Here is a 16,782-nt window from a genome sequence, read left to right as displayed (position 1 = left end):
CTATGAACATTGCGCTCGCGCGGCATCTTTCCAAGCTAATTTTATTAAGGGAGTTTCTTTGGTATCCCTTTAGAGCCCAATTAAGAACCGATAGAATGAATCGGAACATAGTGATACGGTTAGGTATTCGAATGATTCATTGACATTGAATGCAATGAGAGGTCCATCCCATCGGAATTGAGAATTGTGAATTCAGAATGTACTATGCAACAGGTGGTGAACTTTTGGATAATGACAAGGAAGGGGAACGAAGACGAAATACAACGATCTCCAAAGTCACGATACTACGCATTGAATGCCGCATATGCCTGACAGAGTGACTCATGTCCTATTTGGCCGCGTTCGATGCACGTTGCAATTGAATTGAGTAAGGCTCCATGAGGCAACTATTGCAGCCTCAGGGCGGGTCACTGTGACCTGGGCGGCCGGTGGTTGACCAGAGTACGCGGCCGCACACTGCCAGATAGCAGGCGGTGACCATGTAACCAGAATCTTCCCCCCTTCGACAGCGGTGAGAACTATTTCCGGCTACCGTGTTATCAAGCGCTCCGTACGAATCACCGACAGAGAAATCCTGCCGACTGCTACCAGATTGGTGTAAGTGTGCAAGGCGGGGCACATTTCAAGACTTATTTATACAGAAGAAAGAGGCTCCTGGATTTTCCCATAATCTACCCGTGAACATTTTTGTTTTTCTTTGTGCTCTTCCTTGAATAAGAATAACATCTGTTTGAAATTAAACATAATCTTTCTCCTCCCACAGAGACATATATTTGTCGTGGTCTTACTGCCTGGACGTGTGTATTCGATCAAGACCTGCAAGGTTAAAAAGCTGTCTGATCGTCCTCTGTGCCTCACCTTCCCAAGACCCCCCCTGAACAGAAATGGAATCCTCTGATAAGCCGTCTCATTCTTCGTAAGTCTTGTTATTGTTGTGGGGGGCGTTCCGTTGCAAGGGGTGGGGACTTACAAACTGTTATAATAATCAAAACTGAAGATGCCTTTCGTTCCCAGGCGGGCAGCAATAGCTTAAGACAGGAAAAGGGCCCAGTTATGTTTTATTTAAACTATTCAAACCCTTCTCTGTTGAATAACGGGATCACTGTAATATCATTGAACACAAAATCGCGGGAATATTTGTTACGAAAGTACCTAGAGATGCTCCAGACCTCCCGTCAACGTCAAAGATACCGCAAAGGGAAAAGAGCAACTTGGGCAGTCATACCACCTTCAGCACAACGAACACCTGGCGATGCCGCGCTTTGAGAATCGAGTAACTATTGCCGACGCAATGGCATTGCCAAGACGCATCCCGGAAGATCATCAGATCGCCAAGATCCTCCTAGAGGAATGAATACAACTCTCCCCTCCCCGCTGAGATGGCAGCATCCGATCTCTCCAACCCTGAGTCTGGACCGTCTTGGCTCACTGTCAATCTCGCAGTCAATTAATTACCCTCCCATCCCGACGGGATCATCATATCACCCAAGCATTGGTCACTGCGACAACAGATCTGATGCATCAAGTTTATTATTCCTATCAAGCACATCCCCAGCCAAATCTCAGCAAATGGGAAACCCCGGTGACCACGACAGGCCCCAAAGGGTATGAAGTCTCAAAACATTCATTTCCATCATCAAAAAGAAAAAAGGCCAGCGCGCTCACTCATCCTTCAATGAGAGGGGATCCCAACTCCTTCATATGCAAACTGAAAAATAGAGCGAGCTGACAACCTTTGGGAAACTGCCCGCGAGGCATTCTGCGTACCACACGGAACGTCTTCTCGTCGCGTACCTCAACCCCGCGGCAGTCCCCGTTCTATGCCTCTTGACGAGGGACCCAGGCGAGACGCTTAGGCGCCGTTGCCGTTGTAGGCAATCAGGTTGGGGGAGCTGTTGAGGGTGCCGGTGATCTTGTTGGGGGTGGCCAGCGCCTTGATGCGGGCGGCGATCGAGGCGGGGGTGGACAGGCCCTCGACGGACTGGAGGTAGTTGACGAGGCCGGCGACGTGGGGGGAGGCCATGGAGGTGCCGGAGATGGTGTTAGTGGCGGTGGTGGAGCCGATCCAGGTGGAGAGGATGGAGGAGCCGGGGGCGAAAACGTCGAGGGAAGTGCCGTAGTTGGAGTAGGAGGCGATGGCCCAGGTGCTGGTGATGGCACCGACGGTGATAGCGTTGGCGGCGTTGGCGGGGGAGACGTTGGCGGCGTTCTGGGCATCGTTACCGGCAGCGACGACGGTGGTGACACCGGCGTTGTAGGCGGAGTTGATGGCAGTGGTCCAAGCGGTGGAAGAGGGACCGCCGAGGGACATGTTGATGACGGACTTGCCGGCGCGGCCGTTGCTGGTGATGTCGTTCACAGCCCAGTTGTAACCGGCGAGAATGACGGAGGTGGAGGCAGAGTTGCCGACGAAGACCTTGACGGAAACCAGGGTGGTGAGCTTAGCGACACCGTAGGTGGTGGAGCCGATGGTTCCGGCAACGTGAGTGCCGTGGCCGAGGGTGTCGGTGTGGGCACCGCCGGCGGCGTTGTAGCCGAGAGTAGCACGGCCACCGAAGTTGGTGTGGGCAGTGTTGATGCCGGAGTCGACGACGTAGGCGTAGGTGCCAGTACCGGCGGCGTTGTCGTAGACGTAGGTGGTAGAGCCGGAGGTCTTGTGGGAAATAGTACCCAGGCCCCAAGGAGCACCGGTCTGGCTCACGATGGCGAAGAGAGTCCAGATCTGGTCACGCTCAACGGCGACGACCTAGTGCGTGTTAGCATGAGATTGAAGCTTGTTTGGCTGGATTCAAGCTTACATCAGGGTTCTTCTTGATCTCCTCAATGGTGGCATCGTCGAACTTTCCAGAGTAGCCGTGGAACTTGTTGAAGGAGTAGTTGCGCTCGATACCAGCGAAGGCACGCTTGTCGAGGTTGCGGCTCTGGAGCTGGCTGACCCAGTCCAAGTGGCCGTCGAGGTCGCGGGCAGAGACGCCCTCCTTGAGGGTGACGATCCAGCCGTTGGGAACGGTCTGGACAGAGAACTCAGAGGGCTTCTCGACGGGAGCAGCGAAGCCGCAGGCCGCAGCAGCGAGGATAGCAAAGCGCTTGAAGCCGACCATGATGAAAGATTGACCGAGATGCTGGGATTGGAGTCGGGAATCTCAGAGAAGAGGTGAGCGTAGTGAGGAAAAGAAAACTCCTCCATCGTGGGCTTTTCGTGAATGTTATATACTTCTAGATCCCCGCGATGGAGCTCTTCGATCTCGAGGCCTTCCACATCTGAATGGCATGCAAGACCTTAGGTGATCCAGGCGGTCGATGGTGTGGCACCGCAGTGTATGCGGCCAAGCCGTGAGGTTTCCTTCGAGAAGCTGTACGTACCAAGCTGCACCCCGGTCGACGTCCAGCCACTTCCACAGGGTCCAAGCCATGGCGAACACCGTTCAACTTGGAATATGCAGCCGAAGACGCCATGTTGGTTGCAGCGAGCGAGACAAATCGATAAGACGATGCAAGAAGGGGAAGGAGAGTACAAATGGCGCCATGTGGCGACATGAATCGGCCATCCTAGAAAGCTTGTGCGACGACATCAAAATGAGGAAGTTGATTGACAATGATGTTGTTGATGCAGCGGTCGGCGGGGAGGAGGTTATGTAGGTCGGACTTGGCATTGCAACAGAGCTATCAAATGGTCGCGCGTGAGGTCGAGGTTGGGCAGCAGACAAGCCGGGCTGGCGGCTCAGAGCGTTGCGCCGTCACATGAGGCGTGCAGCCAGTGAGTTGCATTGAGTACCCGAGAACGACAGAAAGAACGCAAACAAGCTCATTCTGTGGGTGTTGAAAATGCGACATATTGGCGGTTGGACGACCGACTGATTTCTGGCAGACTGGGTGAAGTTGGAGACGGATATTTCGCGGTGACAACACCGGCAGTTGATAGAGCTATCCCAATCAGGAGCAGCTCTAGCCACTCAGAGAGACTGCTCAAAGGTCACCGGGGGCGAATCCGCCAATAACAAGGGTTACGCAAGAGACTATCGAACATTAGCAATTTGTCTCAGAGACCAGTACCGTGAGCGGAACGGCAGTGCCAAGGCTAGATTATGCATAAAATAGAGGATCCGTTAGGTGACCGCTCTGTTGTCTAAACCCCTGTTGGTTGGCCGAGGACCGACGACCCTCTTCCGTGGGAGACATGAAGATGGGGCATACGAAGAGCAAGTTGTGACTGGGTAATTTCAGGTCGGCGGGTATTTCGAAGTCAACTACAGCGCGAATTTCCTAGTAAACCTCGCAGACTCCAGGCCCCTGCCAGATCTGTCTCCGCCATTGTGCTCAAGTCGCCTTCGGAAGGCGTTCGGGTTTACATTCGGGTCTCTTGCGGATGTGTGGTGCACGATACCGAAGACAGTAGTGAGTCGTGGTTCGTCGGATGGGGGGGTTGATCCTCGTGCGTCTACACGATGTAACCCCAAGTGAGATATCTCGCCTTCCCTTTTCGGAGATGGGCCGTGCTGCGTGGCAGTCGGCGATCGGAGGGGTATGTAGAGCTCTGGGGTATTGGGGGCTTTTTGGAGCTCAAATGGACCCAGGAAACGATGGTGAGGGCTAGACGTCGAATGGCGACTGATTCGTGATGGCTGTCGAGGATGACTGAAGCGATGCGATGGTACTCAAAGATGTGGGATGAAGGTATGCTGTCAGAGTCAGGACGCGGGGACCGTTACATAGAGACATCGGTCTGTTGGTGTCGGGCGCCAGAGGTAAGGCGGTGGACAGCGACTGAAAGCTACATGCCGTAGGATCGAGGTCCGCTGCCGGAGGGATGTATTTCGTAATGATGTGACGCAAAGGGACCCAGATAAGAATGCCTGCTCGTCCGTCAGCTTTCTTGATTGTTGCTCATGTGCAGTTCAGCTTGCAATGATGGTAGGTCGTCTGCAAGAGCTGTAAAATGTGCAAATGCGCGCAAAACAAGCAAACCCTGGCGAAGTTTGTTCAGGTGGTTGGAAAAGACGAACGGTCAAGCTCATGTGGAAGAGAGAAAGGGGAAGCAGGCCTGTAGATCCCTGATGGAGCACTCACGCAATGGGGGCCGCAGCTACCTGCCCCTCACCACCAAAGAGCTTCCCAGCACCATCCTTCTTTCCTACCCCGCTGCCAATCACGATAAGGCGACTGGGCCACAAGAGATCTCGGCAGCTGCTGGTCTGTGCTGGAAAGCGATCAGGTCCAGGCCTGCTTCTCAGGTATGTGTTGCTGATGCCATTCGATGTTGTTTTGCTCTGCTGAGTGCCTCTGAATGCTCAGTGGACGCCATCAGCGCCCGACCCCTGGTTCCTGAGCAAGATCCTTGCTAACGTCTGTACGCTGTACGCCGTCAGCAGCCACTTTCATTATGTTGGAATAGGGTTGCCGAGACATGTTTAACTGCTATTTCCTTGGATCAGTCTTGTGGCCGTATTGATCCAATTCCTCGGGATAGAAATAACTTGCGCCACAGCATCATCCTCCGAGCCGCCGATCTCACGCGCCGAACACCAGGATTGAGCCACGATCCATCCACGAAGCACATGTGAATCGTGAACAGAACCAGGGATGAGATAATGAACCCGGTCGATTGCCTTACCTCGGGGCCCGCTGTTCGCCTTTTTTCCGTCGGCAAGTGGGGGCGCGGGATCCGAGCGGAGCACTTTGTGGCCTGAGCTTTGCGATAACGTGATAAGATGGTGGGACTGGCCGCTTTAGCGATGCTGACTACAGCTGGTGTAGCCACTCACAGCTCTCAGATAAGCGGGTCTCCGGTAGCCAATCCGGATGAGCTTCACTTTCAGCAGCTTCATTTCATGGTGTTGTTCTCCTCATTTCCGGCTTGCCAACATCCACCAATGTAACGTCTCCAGAGCTCCAAGCTTAAGCTTACTTTCTTGCTTGGACTGTCTATTGCTATCGTCCTTCCAGAAACGTATTACGCTGTGCACTGACAGTGGCACGAAGTGGAAGAATAGATGCAAGCCACGTTTGGTCACGAACGGTGGGTGACATACCGTACAGCTCGGCCAATTCTGGAAATATCCCTGCCTCTATCGGAGCTATTGCTTGAGCGGCTGCTAAGGTCCGCGCCGCTGCCGAATTTCTGCTTGGCGTGGGGTGCGTTGTGAACTATCAGGTCTAATTGCCGTAGAGACAATGCCTTTATGCAAATAATGTTTTGTCACTGATTTCGCCATGTAAGCATTGCGCGAAAGTAAACTCCAGTTGAGAGCTGAACAAAACATGACCATCGTCTTTATGATCGACACTAGGTCCATCTAATGCAGTGTTCCAATAGTTTAAGCAGTCACAACGGCACCCTTGCCGGAACAGTCGAGTTGCACAAGCTGTAATTCAGGTGCGCCGACCGTCTGCAACTGCATCCGATCTTTGATAGGTCCCGAACGTTGGGCCTTGCTCTTGCCTAACCCGCCATCCTCTTTTCAGGCCGCCCCGCGATGTCCTCACTCGCTCAAAGAGGGAGGTGCCCATCAAGGTGAGGCTCTAATACGCACCTGTACTAAGCATAGTGTGGTGGCATCGACGCAGAAGGAGCGTTTCTGGAAGGTCGCACTTCCATTCTCTCGGCGCCGATGACGCTTTACCCTACAGCAATGGTGGCATGTGGTACTTTTGCTTCGAGCCTTCCAGAGGGTCTAGCCTCACGACATGGACCTGCCATGAGCAGTTACCACCCCTGAATCACCCCTCCAGGAACTTCCGGCATTCGTGGATTTCAAAAGGCTTGGCTCTCCTGCTCTCCAGGGTTCTTCAGCGCTCCCGCGAAGCGCCGCTGCAAGATCCTCCTCGCCAAGACCAAACCACTGGAAACACCAAGCTTTCACCTTCCCTTCGCGATGATCCCTTCCCGAGTTTGCCGCTGCGAACCTTCTGAGGCCAAATAGTCTTGGCAGTACCGAACGACCGTGCAATCCAGCTTCCTGCTTGCTGAGATCCTCTCCATACGTCTGCGGCCTCATTACGGATATTGTCACTTCATCGTCACACGATCCGGACATGCCGTGGCATCATCGATTTCGTTCTCGGACCTTTCAACTATTCCGATATTCATTACCTGCTCAGAGACACAATCCCTCACGATCTAGACAAATGTCCCAGATCTTCGCAGCTGAGTCAACGTGACAGCGGCCTCCGGAGGCAGATCCGGCTGACTCCGAACCCGCTCTCGTGCGCCCACTGTCCACGCCCCTCCTGTACCACGTCGCAATTAAGCCACGCCGGAGGCGCCCCGTTGACGCAAGCCTCGGCACCTGCCTTTTCAAGCCAGCTTCCGACGCGTCACTGGCGTTTATGTTTCTTGCAGTGAGGTGGCTCATCGTCAGCGTCGCTTCACGATGCATCACAAAGCACAACGCAAAAGAACCCTCGTTATTCGCAATATCCGTGGGATCATCGATCGCAAACTCCCTGACTTTACTAACTCTCAGCTTTTGTAGGTTACGACGTTCTCAGTTGCTCCATTGATCGCGCCATCACGACTCCTCGGGCACTACTGATCTCGTTCCCTGCGTCTCCGTCTTCTTTGCCTCTCGTCGCCATCAGCTCCTCTGGCTGGATTGTGCCGCTGCCTTACACATACCCGACAGACCCCCTCTGTGCTCGAAACTCCGTTCTGCCATACACGAGGCGTGTTGTTTCTGGCACACGGTTGATTTGTTCCTTGTCCAAGATCGCACCGATCTAGCTGCCAGAAAGCGTCGAGATGGCCGCATTGAAAGCTTCCTGTGCCAGCGATGAGCCTACACATCTTCGTCTAGCAAACTCGAAAGAAGACTGAAATTTGATGACGGTAAGAATGCAATGCTTTGACTTCCGGGTTTGCAGCGCAACTGAGATTGAGAGATGCCTGTCGTGATGTCGCTGCCATTAAACGATGTTGTATAACGTGGCGGGGCGAAGGACAACCCTTTCCCTAAGCGTCTTGGCCGCATGCGATGAGTGAATCATGAGAAATGTCCCTAAGCAAAGACGACTGGTATGGGTGGCGTAACTGGTAGATATCTAGAGGCGTTCTCAAACGACGGGTGAATATTATCGTTGCATTACTTTTGACGACCAACGACACTGACGTTTATTGATTCACGGCAAAGCATCGATACGGCCGCAATATTCACTCATACAAGCGCAGCATGTAAATGTTCGAAGCTTTGAAAAAACCAATATGACCTTCCGGAAACGAAAATGCCGGCATGACCCGTAGCAAGTGACTCAATCTATCGGCGCATCGTACTGACACGGCGTAAGTCGAGGCCCTGGGATCACGTTTTTCCGGCGAGAGCCGTTACCCACCTGCAAGGACAAAGCTAATTTGGATCAGACCGCATATTGCGAGAGGCTATATTGCACGGAGATTATCACATGTCCCTTAACTCTTCATCTGGTCTGAAATCGATGTCATCTGATTAAACTCAGCCAGGCAGGGCATGAGCTTCGTCTGAAGTTTGAGAATCAAGCACATCGAAGTATGACAAAATCGAAGGTTATCTCCAAGATTACTGCGAAAATATTCTTCCCAACAATTTCTGACTTTCGTTGCTCCGCGGCATGTGATTCAACCTGACGCCCGCGGCGTGGTATTCTGCCGAAGCTGTAAGTGCGAGACTTAGTCTGGTTACCCGACAGAGCGCGCTCGTTCGCACATCCTGCATCGTTACAGCTTCTCTTGATCGGCCAGTCACATTGACTGGTGTGGGTGGTGGGCATCTCGCATTGTCAATCCGAGATTTCCGTGTGATCGAGTACCCCGCGAGAACTCGCCGTTACGCGCAGGGGACGGAGAAGCCACTAAAGCCTCTGGTCATCGTGGCTTCTCCGTCCCCTGTGACCCGTTTAGCGTGGTGCGTGAACATCAAAATACTCGTACCGAATGAAGATCTGCACAATCAATAGCTCCACATCATCGACCGGCTGAATCAACGTCTTCCTCATCACGATGGCTCTCACCCCGCGTTTGGACCCCTACAAGCGGTTGTTGTCGCGATTCTATGAGGTCCTGGTGCTCTTATGGATCTTACGCCCAGTCAACGGGCCGCACATAATATCTCGTCTCGGAAACTACAGCTTGCAAGATGTTCGAAGGAGATTTCTGAAGAATTTGTGCTTCATCTGCGATTATGACAAGGGTGGCAAGACTACGACTGCGATGTCTGTCGAAGATGCTGCCGACGGCCACATCTTCTGGGTATCGTCAAATGAAGGAACCAAGGCGAATGTCGTCGAGTTTCTCAACGGGGTCTTAAAGCTGTTGAAACATCACAATGGACATCCAGATGGCCATCGTGCGGCAGAGCGAACTTTGATGAACGACTGTTTGGAATTTGCGATTCGCCGTCTCCACAAAGAGTCAAGAATCCTGCAAAGCGCAGCGAGAAGATGCGTCCAAACGCTTAGAGTCCATCAAATCTTCGGTATGTCAGACTTTTCAGGGTCTTCTTGCTCAAGAGACTGACAATAGAACAGAGACATTGAGCGTTTGGCTCAACCGCTTTGAAGAAGCAGGCGACGACGACATTCTCGTTTGTCTAACGGCCTACCGCGTCCGCCATGACCACCACATGCGTCTCATTGAGCAACTGGGCCAAGAGATGGAGGAAGGCGTAATTTCCAGGAACGAAATGCAGCCATTCCGCGATGTACATCACATGATCAGCAGTCTCGGAGCTCACGTCCGTGTCATCTCTCAGTTGTTCGATGATGCCAGTCGCCTCCAGTCTCTTCTCGAATCGTACCGTGTTGACAGGGTCCCCAAGCCGGAGGCCGCGACGGTCCCAGAAATCGATGACCATATGACCCTCAGAGGTATTCTCAACCGTCTACTTCCAGCGGGAGACAACCGCTACGAGACATATCTGGCCTACCTGTCTCATATGGAGCCACAAGTAAACATCGAGAGGCGTCTTCGCGATCGATTTGACCGGAAAGAGCCCGGAACCCTCAAACCTTGCGTCCACGCGGAAATCCAGATGCTTCACCACTTCTATGACGACCAGCGCACCTTCGCAGCGGAAGATCGTTATGTTGCTTGCAGCAGGTTTGCCTGCATTTGTTGTAACTCCTATATCCGAAATCACCCTGCCAACATCGCCCTCCTGGACTGTCATCAGAAGACATATCCTAATTGGGGAGTACTCCAGCTTCCCGCGGGTGCCAAGGACAAGAAATGGCTTGATCAGCGCAAGATAATCAACGCAGTCATCCAGGATCTTAAGAAAATGGTGCTGGATCAAATATCTCAGCGTCATATATCGAGTCTCAATCATCCCGACTCGGTATCTCAGTTCTCGACCGCTGCGGGAGATGAACATGACGCCGTAGACTCAGGCACCGACGTTTTCGAAGATGAAAGTAGTGGAGCAGACACCGGTGAGTGTCAACATGGGAGATAAACTCGGCATATGTAGCTGACGTTTTCGGTAGCAGGTTTCAGCGACGATGCCTTGACTCCTTACGCTGCAGAAATTCTTATGCAGGAGGAAAGTTCAGGGTATGATTCGGATACTGGAAGCGGTGTACAGATTTAGTCGCCTCAATCTCAATTTTTGAAAGAGTTGCCCAGTGAGTAAGCAATTTGTATTTTCTGGGTATTTTCCTAGTAATTTCTGTTTGATCCTTGGTAAAGAGGGATGTTTTTGTTGTAAAATAGCAGAACTCGGTCCCGTAGCAAAACTCGGTCCCGAATCTCAGTAGTGACAGGGACCAATAAAAAGAAAAATCTTGGCAAAAGCGATTGAGGAGTTCCGTGCCGCTCTCTCATCAAAGCCTTTCTCATCAAAGCCTTTCCAGCATGTCCCTTTTGGTAAATCTGTCGGCATGTCTGTTGAGGTTATCCTTTTTGGTGAACTTCTTTCCACACAAGCAGACAAATCGGGGCAAATTGAAATGGGACTTGTAGTGTTTCCTCATGTCCCGTTGCCAGCCAGACGTTCTCGGGCATCTAGGAGACGCACATAAGACTGGTTTGTAATGCGACCGGAGATGCTTTCTTCATCAAGAATCAGATGCGTGGGATCAAGTTGGATAGGATTGGGTGTTGCTTACCTTCTGGCACTCGGAGTTTTGAAGTATTTGCGGCACTTTGACCAGATGCACCAATATGCACCTGACAAGTGACCCAGCTCATCGGGAATGACTGGCATCGGTATTTCATCAAACTCAATGGACTCAAACAGTATATGCGAACCGTCCCTGAGAAGGGGGTTGTCGGGAGGTACTTCAATGGTGTAAGCGAAGCCATGAAGCGGCGGAGAAGTGTCAATGAGGTCCGAAACCGAGACCGGAGACTGTTCATCGGGAGAGATACTGTCGCCAGACTGACGAAAGGCCTAAAGACCTTGTGACTCATCGTCCAAGTCGAGATCCTCCAAATTGCAGTCCCGATTGATCGTAAAGTCGAATAATCCTGTGTTGGTAACGTTGTTGACGAAATTCTCCTCCACCCACATATCGCCCAAGGTGTTTCTAAGAAGCGGAGTCTCGGGATAGTCAAACGAGAGGGAAATGTCGAGGTCGAGCTCTGCGAGTAGTCCTGCCGAGAAGACACTGTCTTCTCGGCCGCTCACACTGAACTCGTCTTCGAGTACTATACCATCGTTAGACCAAGGCTCAAACAGAGCAAAGGGGAAAACCAGACAATTTTCGTCAAACGAGAAACTGTACATCCTGACCGATTTCATCAAAAATTCAACCGCGGCGCCACGCTGACGTTCAATCGGTGCTGCGGGGAGCTGACGTCGATATTAATACCATCGTACTTGCGGCAATGCGGGGCGACCCCCCTCCCCCAACCTAACTTTACACTACACGATACTTCCCACTCTTGTCATTTGTTGAGCTTGCCGCAGCCGATCGTTAATAAACCCCAACCCCGCACTTATCCGCTAAACACAGCTGGGGATGAAGCTGCACAGAAAGGAATGATAAGCAACCATACGGTAACCTGTTTGGCCGCTGGCGAGAGCGGTTATCAGAGTTTAACGGCTCAAAGGGAATTTTTCTTCGAAAGACTACAGCCGCCTATCACGCCTTGCACTGGCCTCTAACACATCTTACTTTAATCTTTTGCAGGTCGTTTTCCAGCACCATCCTGTTTTCCGTTGCTTCCGTATGGAAGCACCTCAATGCTACTTCATCAGAGGACATATGAATCACATGTTTCCTCCAGCTTGACCTCGGGTTATAGAAACAGCCGGTGGGCATATACCACACGTACTTGGCATCTCGACATCACCATTTACGTACCCTATGCAAATCCAGCGCCCATCGTTGCGTAAGCTCTGCATTGGTGTTCGTTCGAGACATTTAATTTGACGGTCAGAGATGTCAGGCGACCTGGTCTTGCGTGAAGCTTTAGAACTTTGAGCAAGATTAGGTACTGCCATCGACCACGTTTCTAATTCAAATATGGCCTTCTTAGCATCCCACGATACAAAGTTTGATCCCATCTTCAGAAGCTCATCCTACCCGGCATAGCATATCAAATAGATCAAACCCATCATTGACGTGCCTGCCACTGGCGTCGCGCAGATATTGAAACATTCGACGGTCATAATGCAGTCGACCTCGAGGAAACATGATATGAATTGTATGTTGATGGGGAAATAGACAATACCTACCGCATAGGAGCAGTTGTCAGCTAACACTGTTAAACAAGTGAACATCGACTCAGTGGTGAACTCATTGAGTGAACTATCGATCAAAGAACCTAGAAAACGGAGCTGGGTCCTCGAAAACGTCCTGAGAGAAGTAAATTTGGTTGTCCACGATGCGGAATGGATTACCGAGGTCCATCCGGTCTTCCACCCGGCCAAAATATTTCGGGTAAAATGGAACATCGGACTTGAGCAATGGAACAACTTTGTCCGTCTTCTTCGAGGATGTAGACACTTCCCCATTATCATTTACTTCAAAACCCGTCCCGCCAACATTCGGAATCGTTCGAGGAGATGAGAAAAGGCTCAACGATTTCCTGGCTGGAAGAAAAGCTTGAAACTGTTGGCCTTCCGCTCGACTCCGTCCCCATCTTGGATATTTATAGCTTTTTTAGTGACGGAGACCTGAGTAAGATGGATCCGCATACCAGGTGGAAAGCAGTCGAAGAGGCGTACGGAGTTGTGGAAGAAATGCTTAACATTCTCCGTCCGAAAGTCGTTCTTTGCTGCCAATGCGCGACAAGAGGCCGCTGGGTTAATGGCGTGGAAGTTTGGAGAAAAGCCGAAAACTCCCTTGCCAGACAACTCGGGTCGAGCATGGCAAACGCCAAGGAAGGCCTGGCCATACCTGTCAGCATGAATACTTACACCATGTGGGCAGTGCAAGGGTTTCATCCTCAATGTGCCCGTCGTGATCATCACCTCGAAGTTGTTCTAGTTCAAGTCCTGGAGGATGCCTTCACTCCATGCTTTGAAAGGGCTCATATGGCACTTTTCGAGGAAGTAGTTGGCGGTATTGACGACCTGACACCGCTCATTCTGGCAGCAGCCAGAATGGCTTGTGAATTGGGTTTGAATGACGATGGCCTGAAAAAGGCAACACACAAGTGGGTCTCGAGTTTGGCGAGCTGGTATGGTGCTATCTGCAACTTAATTGGGGACGTTGAGCCTGTAGACGAGAGGCTAAGGTCTACTATGCGCACACTTTCTAGAACGTTAAGCCGGTTAGAGGGGTTGAAGAATGCGGAAAGTAGTCCGGTGTTGTAAGCAGGTCACAGCTGCTGATCAGATGAATAGTGAATCACACTCATTGATGAACGGCTACCAGTTGACGAAGACTACTTTTATAGATGTCCTCAACAGACGCTTGAGATTTGCCCAGATTAACATGTATCGCTCTTGTGCCCAGTCGACAAACGTCGTGATTGATAAAACCAAGATCCAAATGGAATTCTTCTTAGTCTAAGCGCTTAAAAATGCAAGTGATGCTAAGAAGTCTCAAGCTGTGGCTGGATCTAGTATCTGAGCACTGCGGGGGAAGTATTACTTGTTAATTTATACGTAAACATAGCAGAATGGCCCATTCATCGTGTCTAATAAGTCGCCAAGTTTCATCTTCGGTGCATTGACGGATAGATCAATATTGTCAGTAAGTGTGCCATTAGGTGCTGTAGGATCATTCATGTTCGTCGCACCAGACACCGCAGTTAGTCGAGAATCGAGATCTTGCAATTGCCAGATCCACCAGGTTCTGTCAATCATGGCGTGGTGTAGCCAAAAGGCCGGATCAGCTGGGGAGTTGAAGAAATCCTGGCGATTGAATGATTCAGCCACATTGACACTCGGAAACTGATCAGCTTGATACAGAGGAATGGGGATTGCTTACACCACCTGGATCTCCACCTATCATGGTATGCCCTCCTCCATGGACACCGGGGTTGCTTCTTTGCATGTCGCCCTGCATCGAAGTCTGAAACGAGTATATGTCTTTATTCTTGGTGATAAGATCATAGGTATAAGTTTCTGAAGTGAATTTCGAAGATTCGGGATTAATGTCGCGTCGCAGACAGCGGGGGTTGTATCCAAGCCCGTCTTTCCGTGGATTTGGGGGAACGTCTTTGAGCCGGGACGCGACCGGCCCAAGATGTGCTTCAAAGCTTCGATAGAGGTTAGTACAATCGGCGATTCTACAGTGCCTACGAGCGTAGTACGACGTACTCTTTGAATGGACCACCTAGTAAGCAGCCGCCACCATTGGCTGGTGGGATTGTGATATTTCCGAAGGGTATGCCATCGTGCGTAACCTTGGCACCATCGCCCGACATACTGCTATCATTCCCATTGAAAACAGGGGAGTTCAGCGGATCTGAAGAATAGTATGGCCAATGCTCATACTTTGCGGCATTAGTGATCTGGAGACATGGACCAGATACGATCAAACCTCACCGGCTGGTAGCCTCGGTATCCGCACTCGTCTCTTAGTGCTTGCTCATACGCAAATACGTAATATCTGTGCCAAGAAAGAAATTTTGCCTACACAATTCTTGTTAAAAGACTTCACGGCGACTAGGTAGCTCGGATTGCGTTCTTACAGTAAAGTGAATGCTCAAAGTCTGCTGTATATGTGTTGCCACAAAGTCATCGTATCGGCTTCTCGTCCCAGGAACCTCGTCCATTGAATACCTTGGCGGCTTGTTTGCAAGGCATTTGGTCGCATTAATGTAGTCCAGTCTTTCCTCGACTGTGAGAGATGACCTTTATGTCTGGGTGTCAGCTTGGCAGAAGGTCTCGCTAGCAACGACTGACCATTCCTTTCTCTTGATGGCTGTCTCAAGAGAGCACCCAGACGCTCGTGGAAATCTGGCCAGATGAGACTCCAAGTTTGCTAGGCCGATATCCTGTAATCTATCGACGCCATCACGGGGATACGGACCGGCTTCCGAATTGCCAATGATGAGAAACACTAAGACAGGAGCAAATGAGAACATATTGCTAGAAGATACACTGCTCCACCATAGGAAACGTGCAGCGCTATGGATCTAAACAACGCCCGAGGAAAATAAAATGAGTAAATGAGGTATGCTTACGTGAATGCCTTTGGGGTTGAAGGTGTGTTTCAAATTGGATTCTAGACTCATCGGCATGCGCGGAGTAGGGCGAAACTTAAGGCGGAGGTTATTCGGAGGGGCACGAAGTTTAAAGCTTGAAGCATCTAGAAGCTTCATGGAACATAGCTCTTCATACCGGCACATGCGTAACGAATCCCCGAAATTAGACTAGGCTGATAGGGAAGAGCTTGTGTGTTGAGGGACAATTCGCTAGAGCGTATGCTCTTTGTCAAATGATTGACGATGCAGTTCTGTTGTGAGGAAGAGACTAGGCATGATGCACGACACAACTGAGCCCGTCCGGTGTCCAGCCAAAGCATTTAAACATTTGCTGCCCAAGCTGCCGGTAACAGTCCAACAAAAACGTCTGAAGATTGTCCGCCGGAAATCAGAGTTTCCCAGAACAGCCGGAAAAATCGAAAATTGACGGGATTTTACATGCCCAAACACTAGCTGGTTTAGGTGTTGATAATGTTGATCGCCATATCGCATGTTATCGGTCACCTTTGCAGGAGATATGGGTTGCACATGGGTCCAAAATGCAATCATTTACTAGCGGGACAGATTTTGTCTTTCTTAGCAGAGTGCTTGTTGATTAATGCCCCAGATCGGTTATAAGAACTCGGAGACTTTTACGCGTCTAGCGAATAATAATATGACGGCCGCTATCGCCGCATCGCAGCCATGAACTTCGCCGTGGAAACTCGGCCATTGAAACAGTACCACCCCTCCCCTATCGCGACCTTACTGCATGCCTTCGTTGCTCTGATTGACGCTCCAATTACTAGGCGATGTCTCCTGAGCTAGATGAGAACCGTCCCAAAAGGTTTATGAATGTTGTAAAATATCGGCATGAACTTATGTCAAAAGCTTTTATTCACACGCTGTCATTTGGTGTGATTCCTGCCACTTCTCTACTCATTGAACTATGTGCGAAGTTGAGTTTGGCATTGATTTTGCCATCGAACCAACAATAACCCCGTTGAAACTGGCAACTTGTGTGAATAAATACCTAGATTGATCAGTACTCAAGAGCCGTATCTTGGTAAAGAGGGAATATTGACACGAATTTCTATTTAAAGCATTGCCGCAAACTTTCGGAACGATACCAGCGAGGTTCTCAGCCATATGCAGCCAGGTCGTCACCTACAAAATCTTAAATCGTGCGTGACTTCACCGATCAACCATAAAGGTGACATCAGCTAAATATT

General features: G+C 50.7%; 2 protein-coding genes across 2 annotated transcripts; one reads left to right on the top strand and one right to left on the bottom strand.

Annotated features, from left to right (window-relative positions):
• Positions 1 to 1,852: 1,852 nt before the first annotated feature.
• On the bottom strand, positions 1,853 to 3,101 carry PRB1_1 (proteinase B; the record flags this gene model as incomplete). Its single annotated transcript, XM_053177741.1, has 2 exons — positions 1,853 to 2,746; positions 2,799 to 3,101. The coding sequence occupies 2 exons, from the start codon at positions 3,099 to 3,101 to the stop codon at positions 1,853 to 1,855; spliced, it is 1,197 nt and encodes a 398-aa protein (XP_053038263.1).
• A 5,867-nt stretch (positions 3,102 to 8,968) lies between these two features.
• Positions 8,969 to 10,556, top strand: COL26b_004878 (uncharacterized protein; the record flags this gene model as incomplete). The annotated part of the gene is made up of 3 exons (XM_053177740.1): positions 8,969 to 9,443; positions 9,496 to 10,398; positions 10,453 to 10,556. 3 exons carry the CDS (start codon positions 8,969 to 8,971, stop codon positions 10,554 to 10,556), a joined length of 1,482 nt encoding a protein of 493 aa, XP_053038262.1.
• Between the last annotated feature and the right edge of the window lie 6,226 nt (positions 10,557 to 16,782).

This window comes from Colletotrichum chrysophilum (genome assembly GCF_026319265.1).
Source record: "Colletotrichum chrysophilum strain AFK26 chromosome Unknown scaffold_31, whole genome shotgun sequence".
NCBI classification, from domain to species: domain Eukaryota; kingdom Fungi; phylum Ascomycota; class Sordariomycetes; order Glomerellales; family Glomerellaceae; genus Colletotrichum; species Colletotrichum chrysophilum.
Note: the sequence above shows the minus strand (reverse complement) of the source record. Positions and strands in the feature narration are given on the sequence as shown.